Genomic DNA, 9846 nt, shown 5'->3' on the forward strand with positions numbered 1-9846 from the left:
CACATAAAAGTTAACTTAAAATGGATTAAAGACTTAAACATAGGGACTTCCCTGGTGGCGCAGTGGTTAAGAATCCACCTGCCAATGCAGGGTACACAGGTTCAAGCCCTGGTCGGGGAAGATCCCACATGCCGCGGAGCAACTAAGCCCGTGGGCCACAACTACTGAGCCTGCGTGCCACAACTACTGAAGCCCATGCATCTAGAGCCCATGCTCCTCAACAAGAGAAGCCAACGCAATGAGAAGCCTGCGCACCACAATGAAGAGTAGCCCCCGCTCGCCGCAACTAGAGAAAGCCCACATGCAGTAACGAAGACCCAATGCAGCCAAAAAATATATATATAAATAAATAAATTTATTTTTTTAAAAAAAGACTTAAACATAAAACCCAAAACACTAACACTCCCAGTAGAAAACATAAGAAAAGATGTACCTCAACATTGATCTTGTCAATAATTTTTTTGGATATGACACCAAAAGCACAGGTAACAAAAACAAAAATAAACAAGCGGGACTACATAAAACTAAAAAGATTCTGCACAGCAAAGGAAACCATCCACAGTGGGACACCACCAGCCCCAGGATCCCTGGGGTCCCACAAGAAGCCACCCTGGGACCTGGGCCCACCCACCAGTGGGTAAGCAACCACCACACGAGGCAGGGCCTGGCAGTCAAACAGGCGAGGGTCCACACCACCTACCAGTGCCCCATAGACACAGGGCAGACGACACACAGATGGCCAACAGGCACATGAAAAGATGCTCAACATCTCTAATTATCAGAGAGATGCAAATCAAAACAATACTGAGATATCCCCTCACACCTGTCAGAATGGCCACCATCCAAAAGTCTACAAATAATAAATGCTGGAGAGGGTGGGGAGAAAAGGGAACCCTCCTACACTGTTGGTGGGAATGTAAATTGGTGTAGGCACTATGGAAAACAGCATGGAGGATCCTCAAAAAATTAAAAATAAAACTACCATATGATCCAGCAATTCCACACCTGGGTATACATCCGGAACAAATGAAAGCACGAATTCAAAAAGATACATACATCCTAATGTTCATAGCAATACTATTTACAATAGTCAGGACACAGAAGCAACCCAAGTGTCCATCAACAGACGACTGGATTAAGAAGATGTAATATATGTGATAGATACACACGCACACACACACACACACACACACACACACACAGTGGAATATTACTCAGCCATAAAATAGAATGAAATTCTACCATTGGCAGCAACACAGATGAACCTAGAGAATATTATGCTTAGTGAAATAAGTCAGACAGAGAAAGACAAATACGATATGATATCACTTATATGTAGACTCTAAAAAATAATACAAATGAATGTATATGCAAAACAGAAACAGACTCACAGATATAGAAAATAAACTTGTGGTTACCAAACGGGATTGGGAAGGGGGTCCGGACAAATAAAGGGTATGGGATTAAGAGATACAAACTAATATGTATAAAATAGATAAGCAACAAGAATATACTATATAGCACAGGGAATTATAGCCATTATCTTGTAATAATTTATAATGAAGGATAATCTGCAAAAATAGTGAATCACCGTGCTGTTCACCTGGAACAAATACAATACTGTTGGTCAACTATACTTCAATTAAGTAATTAATTAATTTAAACTTATTTAGACCCTTAAAAAAAGAACAATGGACACATTTTGCATTTAAAGTATTTTAAGTACTTGATATATTAATATTATACTACTTAATATTTTAATATTAATACTTAATATTTTAATATTTAAGTACTTAATATGTTAAAGTACCTAATATTTTAATATCTAATTTCTGCTTTATAACAGACATTATTTTAATATTAAGTACTTAATATTTTAATATTTAATTTCTGCTTTATAACAGACAATATTTTAATATTATGTACTTAATATTTTAATATTTAATTTCTGCTTTATAACAGACAATACTTTAATATTAAGTACTTAATATTTTAATATTTAATTTCTGCTTTATAACAGACTAAAGGAATGTCATTATGTAACAAATAAAATATATTTTTGCTTAAAAATATTATTTACTGAAACATTACAACAACTCTTTGAAGAAGGCAGTATTATCATTCCATTCTGATGAAACCAGTTGACATCCAAGCATACGAACGTACACAGGGAAGCCAAAGTTAAACACCTATTTTTTTAATGATTCTAAGGCTTTTGCTCTGCACACTACCCTATGCCTTCCCTGAGCATAATGTCCATATTTCAAAATGTAGAAGTTGACCCAGAAATGAGTTTCAGTTCGGGCAGACAACTCTCAGAGGTTCTGGTTAGAAACCACAGATACCATCAGATGTGTCCTGGGGACCGTTTCCTTTCCTTATACCCGATGGCCGGAGGTGGGGGGGAGACCTTTGAATCTTCTCATAAAGAAGTCAGTGTGAAAGTCCCGTGGTGATTGGTGCTGGGCTTTACTCACCACATCCTGTGCATCTCCCTGGCCTGCTGGACTCAGTCTCCCCCCAGCTCTCCATATTAGCCAGGCAGAACCTGAGCTATGCCTTCTACACTTGCTGCCCTTCTCTTTCTTGGTAAGTTCTTGCATGGAAGAGAGATGGAATTCAGGGCTCTAGTGTGGATGGGGCAATATATCTCATTATTCCTGTTTTCCAGGGCTGTCTCTGAGCCAGAGGACCAGTACCCAGAAGCGTGAGTCCTTCCTTCAAAGCCCCAGAGTCTGGGTTGAGACTAAGTATCCATCTGAGAACAACTGGAAGAGAGGGCAGGGGCTCTGGCTTGCCAGGAGGGCTTGAGACCAGCAGCTGGGTGGAAAGTAGGGTGGGCAGGGGCTTTATCTGGAACTCCAGCCTCTGATTCCTTTCCAGAGACTCTCTCGAAACCTGTCATCTGGGCCAAACCCAGTTTCATGATTCCAAAAGGAACACTGGTGATCATCTGGTGTCAAGGAACTCACAAGGCCGTTGAGTACCAACTGCACTTTGAGGGAGGCCTTTCTGCCTTCAAGAGACCGGAGTCACCTGGAATGGTGAACAGAGTAAAGTTCCCCATCCCGTCCATGACCTCACAGACTGCAGGGCAGTACAGGTGCTTCTATCGAAGTGGGGAGCTCTGGTCAGAGCCCAGTGACCCTCTGGATCTGGTGGTAACAGGTAACTGTCCCCCTGCATAGCTGTAGAGTCAGTTCCTCAGCCTGACTCCTGGGCAGGGTCATCACTTAGTCATCTCTTTACTCTCTTCCAAGCCTCACTCAGATACTAGTATTTGTCTTGAGGGTAACGTAGAGGGTTGATTATTTCCTACAGGGATTACCTTTAGAGAATTGTCTCTATGTCCTAGAAGCAGACTTGTCTTAGGTTCTTCAGAAAAGAGGCTCTGAGATGGATATTTGTGCACAGAGGGGATTCCTGTGGAGGGTCCTCAAACACCACACCTGTGATGAGTGAGGGGGACAGGCCGGGCAGAAGGGGAAGTTGGTCTGTGGTGCAGCTTCAACTGAGACCTCGGCCGAGCAAATGTGGGACTCTGGACCTGGGTGGCCTTTCAGAATAGTCTTGAAATGAGGCTAGAAGCTCTGTACCCCCCACTGTATCAAACAGCGATTGGCTGAGAACCACTCTTAGGGAGATTGCAGACAAATACCCTTGCTTTTGTGGTTCTTGTATTCTAGCAGAAGAGAGACCATAAGTCAAAGTCAGGAAATTCAAATCAATTATATTGCATGTGAGGGCGAAATGGTGGTATGGAAAAAAGACAAAGTAAGTGGGGTTAAGGTGACCAGCAGGCCGGGTAATCTTGGGTCAGATGGTTCCCTTCAGTTGAGGCATATGGTTCTCAAACTTAAGTAGATATCAGAATCACCTGTAGGGCTTGTAGAAGCACAGATGACTTCAGTAAGCCCATGTTCATGGAAGCATTATTCATAATCACCAAAAGGCAGAAACATCCTTTGCCTATCAGTGAATGAGTGGATGAAGAAAATGTGGTCCATCCATACAACTGAATATTATTCAGCCTTAAAAAGAAAGGAAATTCTAACACACGATACAACATGGATGAACTTGAGGACATTATATTGAGTGAAATAAACCAGTCATCAAAGGATCAATAAGTGTATGTTTCCATCTACATGGGGTACTTAAAATACTCAAATTCAGAGGCAGAAAGTAGAATGGTGGTTGCCAGGGGCTGGGGAAAGGGGTAATGAAGAGTTAGTGTTTTATGTGTACAGAGTTTCAGTTATGCAAGATGAAAAGCGTTCCGGAGACTAATGGTGATAATGGTTGTACAACGATGTGGATGTACTTAATACCACAGAAATGTACAATTAAAAATACTTACGATGGTAGATTTATGCATATTTTACTATGACTAAAAGTGATAATAATGTTTTAAAAACACAGATGGTTGCTCTTCTCCTAAGTTTCTGACGCAGTAGGTCTGGGATAGAGCCTGGCAATTTGCATTTCTAACAAGGTTCCCGACAATGCTGATGTTGTTTTGGTCCCAAGGACCAAACGCTGAGGACCAATGATGCAGGGCAATTCCCAGAAAGAGATTCATCTTTTTTAAAATTAATTTTTCTTGTAGTATAGTTGCTTTATAATGTTGTGGTAGTTTCTGCTGTACAGCAAAGTGAATCAGCTATACGTATACATATATCCCCTCTTTTTTGGATTTCCTTCCCATTTGGGTCACCACAGAGCACTGAGTAGAGTTCCCTGTGCTCTACAGTAGGTTCTCATTAGTTATCTATTTCATACATAGTATCAACAGTGTATATATGTCAATCCCAATCTCCCAATTCATCCCAGCCACCATTGGTATCCATACATTTGTTCTCTACATCTGTGCCTCTATTTCTGCTTTGCGAATAAGTTCATCTGTATCATTAGAAAGAGATTCATCTTAACACTCCTGGAAGCTAGGGGAGCAACTGTCTCAGTCGTGAAGGGAGAGATCAGGGAGGGTATGTCCATGACCGAGACACATCTAGGAAACAGAAGAGACCAAGATTCTGGGGAGCGATATCCTGGTTCTAAGGAGAAGAGGGATGGGGGATATAGGAAGCAGAATAAAGATGCTCTCTACCAGGACTTCCCTGGTGGGCCAGTGGTTAAGACTCCGCACTTCCAATGCAGGGGGCGTGGGTTCAATCCCTGGTCGGGGAACTAAGATCCCACGTGCCGCCTGACCAAAAAAAAAAGAAATTATGTTCTTTACCTACCAGCCACCTTCTCTCGCAGGACTGTATGACACACCCACCCTCTCAGTTCAACCCAGACCTGAGGTGACCTCAGGAGAGAACGTGACCTTCCGTTGCCGCCTAGAAACAGCAACAAGCATCTTCTTTCTGCTCAAGGAGGGAAGATCCAGCCGCCCACAGCGCAGAGATGGGAATATCCAGGCGGAGTTCCCCATGGGCCCTGTGAGCACAGCTCACAGAGGCACATACAGATGTTTTGGCTCTTATAACAAACATACATGGTCTTTCCCCAGTGAGCCTGTGAAGCTCCTGGTCGAAGGTGAGGACACCCCCCAATTTTACCCCATGTCCTTTCTGGATCCCTGACCCCCAAATAATGATGAGAGAGGCAGCAAAGAGGCAGGTGGGAAGACGCACAGAGGGTACTTTTCACCAGTGCCCTCATCCACATCGATTTCCCAGAGGCCCAGTTGATAGCTCATGAGGAATATCGCCAGAGTGATGGCGGGCGGGGGGCGGAGTGTAGAGAACAAGTGGGAAGACCAGATCCCTTGATTTTTCTCCTTGTCTCCATTGCCAGGAGATGCCGGGGACACCACCTTTGCGCCCACAGAACACACCTCTTCCGGTGAGTAACACGTACTTCTAAACTTGGGGAAGGACTCAAAGCCTCCCAGTGACACTAAAAACCTGGCATTCGTTCAAAACATCCCTTGAGTGCATAGCGTATGCCATGAACTACAGTTCTATCAGTCAACCAAAGATCCTTGCTTGTGTGGCACTCGTATTCTAGCAGGAGAAGGCAGACCATGCGTCAAAGTCAGGATACATAAATCAATGACAGAGCACACAAGGAGGAAACGATGGTGTGGAAAAAGACAATGTAGAACGAATGGCATTAAGGTGATGGGGAAGAGGGCAGGTAGCAGCATTTAAGAGTTGCCCATACTGGCCTCACAGAGAAGGAGGCTTCAAGCAAAGAGCTGAGGGACTTCCCTGCAGGTCCAGTGGTTAAGACTTCACCTTCCAATGCAGGGATGCGGGTTCGATCCCTGGCCGGGGAGCTAGGATCCCACCTGCCTCATGGCCAAAAAACCAAAACATAAAACAGAAGCAATATTGTAACAAATTCAATAATGACTTTAAAAAAAAAAAAAAAGAAAGAAAGAAAGAAAAGAGCTGAAAGAGTTGAGGGCATTAGTCCTTAGGCTTACGCCCTAAGGCAGAAAGATGGGCAGGATGATAAAAGAACAGCCAGGAGGCCAGTGGACAGGAAATGATGTCAGAGGGGGGATGGTAGGGGTGTGGAGGGCTGGGGCGGCTCATTTAGGACCTTGAAGAAGTCTGGTTAAGACTGAATGACATGGGCTTCCCTGGTGGCACAGTGGTTGAGAATCTGCCTGCCAACGCAGGGGACACGGGTTCAAGCCCTGGTCTGGGAAGATCCCACATGCCGCGGAGCAACTAGGCCCATGAGCCACAACTACTGAGCCTGCGCGTCTGGAGCCTGTGCTCCGCTACAAGAGAGGCCTCGACAGTGAGAGGCCCCCGCTCTCCGCAACTAGAGAAAGCCCTCGTACAGAAACGAAGACCCAACACAGCCAAAAATTAATTAATTAATTAATTTAAAAAAAAAAAAAAAGACTGAATGATGTGACTAGTGGGACAAAGAAAGGATGGCGATTGACTTAATGAGGAAACGGAGGCTCACACAGAAGATATGCCTGGAGACACACGCTTATTAGTCCTAGAGCTAAATTCTTCCTCTGGTTTGTCTGTCTTTTGTTTTCTTTTGTTTTGTTTTTAATTAATTTTTATCAGAGCATAGTTGCCTTACAATGTTGCATTAGCTTCTACTGCACAGCAAAATGAATCAGCCATTCATATACATGTATCCCCTCCACTGAGGACACTACAGTGCATTAAGTAGAGCTCCCTGTGCTATACAGTATGTCTTTTCCCTCTTCCACTCCACCTGCCAGATGAAGCCACTGGGCCCTGGAGTGCGAGGGGTGGACCTAGAAAAGCTATAGAACGTCACGGAGTGTATCCAAGGGTAGGAGCGCCTGGGATGGAAGAGGCCACATCATCTCGTTTCCTCACGTCTCCTCTTTCCTTATCCTCTGCAGGCCACTGGGACTCCTACATGTTAACCACAGAGACCCAGTTCCAGGAAGGTAAGCCAGCAGCGGGGGCTGTAGGCGCTAAAGGAGATAAGATCGGGAAAGGAGAGAGGAAGAGAGATGGGGTGAGGTGGTCTTGGTAGGTTCCTGTGAGCGATCACTCTTGTTCTTCTGACCCCAGATCCTGTCCTCTGGGATCACAATGCCCAGAATCTCCTTCGGATTGGCCTAGTTTTCCTGGTCCTGGTGGCCCTTGTGTCGCTCCTGGTTGAAGACTGGCTTCAAAGGAAGAAGCCTCAAGACAGAGCCAGCAGGGCTTCAAGTCAGGAATGCAGGAGAAGGTTCAGAACACAAAGAGCCCTGGAGGAATGACCGAGAGATGCAGTGGCCATAGGTAAAGCTGCAAGCTGACCCTGACCTTGGGCTGTGGGAGCTCTGAGTTGAACCCGTGGAGGAGAGAGTCATCGCAGAAAACTAAGGGAGAACTGCATGGAGTTTGGCAGAGGGTTGGGGATGAAAGCGCTAAATTTCTTCTGTAGGCAAAACCCGCTGTCTCTTCTAGGTTCTAAGTACTGTTGCACTTGCTTCCTGAGAATCAAATTTTTAACCACTCTGGTCTTTCCTGAAAACATCTTTAACGGCGTGGCCGTGGGAATATCTCCTCCCTACTTTTGTCTTTATCACTATTTCTTCTTTGCTGTCTCTTGCACACGTCATTCAAAATATTTAACCACCAGTACAGAATAGGTGCATTTATCAAATGGAACAAGAGCCAGAGAGGCAACAACCAGTGAATGGAGGTGCAGGCTTATAAACAAACAGCACATCTACACCAATGTGTCCTGGCTGGATGGCAGCTATACCCCAATTCCCTCTATCCTATGCCCTTGCAGGATTTCTTCTTCTCCACTTCTTTATCCATACCTTGCCTTGTTCTTTGGGTCTCCTAGTAGATATCATCTCCTCCAAGATGATTTCCCAAATCCTCCAGCTTGACTTAAGATACTACTTTCATAGTCCCAAAGCACCTGTAACTCTCTACAACAGCCTTTGAACCCTAATACTGCCTACGTATCCATTTTCCTGTATCGACTGTGAACTCATGTGAATTAAATTTATGTCAGGTGTAATGGCTGTGTTCATAGTTCCCACTACTCAGAGAGTTCTCAGGAAATATATGTTGAACAAATGGATATATAAATGGGGTCAGAGTGCCCCTTGGAACTTGAGACTCCTGAGAATGGTCCTTGAAATGTTGTCTGGGCACCACAAACGCTCTCCTTTTTGAGAGTTTCTACTTGGTCAACCCATTCATATACCCATTATGTGGGTCCCCGCCTCCTCTCAATATTGTGACACCTCACACAGGTCAAATTCATTCTTAAATCTGCATTTTCTGTTAAATATCAGCAAATATTAATTCCAACCTCAAAGGGATAACATGAAGATCTGGAGATCAAGAATATCCGGAAACCAGCATACGCTCTGACATGTATAAGTTACTCAATGCACGGTAACCATTATTATTCCTGATACTAAGGGCAATTAAAAATCATACCAATTATTACCTCATTACTAGTGGCCCCAATACTGAATTTTCTTCTTTCTGGTCTTCATCTACCAGGTGTTCTAAGGTCCAAGACTTTCTAGTTAATACCCATTTATAGTCTTATTCATCTCAAGATGACATGGACTTGTTTGGGGTGGGTTCAGGACATTCCAAACTTTCCATATTCTAGTTTATGGCAAGAAACCTAGAGTCTCAAGGAAAAAATGGGTCAGGTAGAAATATTTTAGGGGTCAAGATATAAAGGCAGGGCTTGACCTGGGCAAAGGAGCCTCCTCAAGGGCATGGAGGGGTCTTTACCACCGTGGCCCTACTGTTGTCCTTAGCAGTCCAAGTTAAAATCTTCCAAAACTGGTCAATGGGTCAATGCCAGATGTTAAGTATTGCAATGCTCTTTCTGAACTATTGAACATGGCTTGTATGTCAGACTGCAAAATGAAGTATGGGGAGAAAGAAAGGAAGGAGAGAGGAAGGGAGGGGAGGAGGGTGGGGGTAAAGTACTGGCCAATTGTTTGTGATGACGATTTACTGGAAACACTCCAAAGACACTTTCATTTATTTCCCCACGATCAGAACTTAACAGCTTTCTGCACCTAGATGCAAGGGAGGTTGAGGATGTAGCCTTTATTCCAAATAGCTCTGTGGCAAGCTGAATATTGGTACTTCCACTACCAATGAAGTGAAAGGTAATACAGTAGAGTTGTAATAAGCAATTCCAGCCCTTGTTATAAGAGCCTACTATGTGTCAGGCACTGGTGAGAGTACAACACACCAAGGCAAACATTATCCCCACCATGACAGGATTTATTGTCCAGGAGTAGAGATCTTAAAGAAGTGAGAAAATAAATGTCTTGTGAGAGAGGAACTAGAGGATGCCCTTGGGCCCTCTTCCTGTGAAAGATTCCATTACATAGAGACATTGAGGGGGGTGCAG

The 9846-nt window shown here is 44.0% G+C and overlaps 1 protein-coding gene across 1 annotated transcript; it reads left to right on the forward strand.

Moving 5' to 3' along the window:
* Positions 1–2555: 2555 nt before the first annotated feature.
* Positions 2556–7717, forward strand: NCR1 (natural cytotoxicity triggering receptor 1). The gene is made up of 7 exons (XM_028166260.2): positions 2556–2589; positions 2672–2707; positions 2884–3168; positions 5263–5541; positions 5803–5850; positions 7352–7399; positions 7527–7717. Exons 1-7 carry the CDS (start codon positions 2556–2558, stop codon positions 7715–7717), a joined length of 921 nt encoding a protein of 306 aa, XP_028022061.2.
* The last annotated feature ends 2129 nt before the right edge of the window (positions 7718–9846 follow it).

The sequence above is a fragment of the Balaenoptera acutorostrata genome, chromosome 19, assembly GCF_949987535.1.
Source record: "Balaenoptera acutorostrata chromosome 19, mBalAcu1.1, whole genome shotgun sequence".
Taxonomy (NCBI): domain Eukaryota; kingdom Metazoa; phylum Chordata; class Mammalia; order Artiodactyla; family Balaenopteridae; genus Balaenoptera; species Balaenoptera acutorostrata.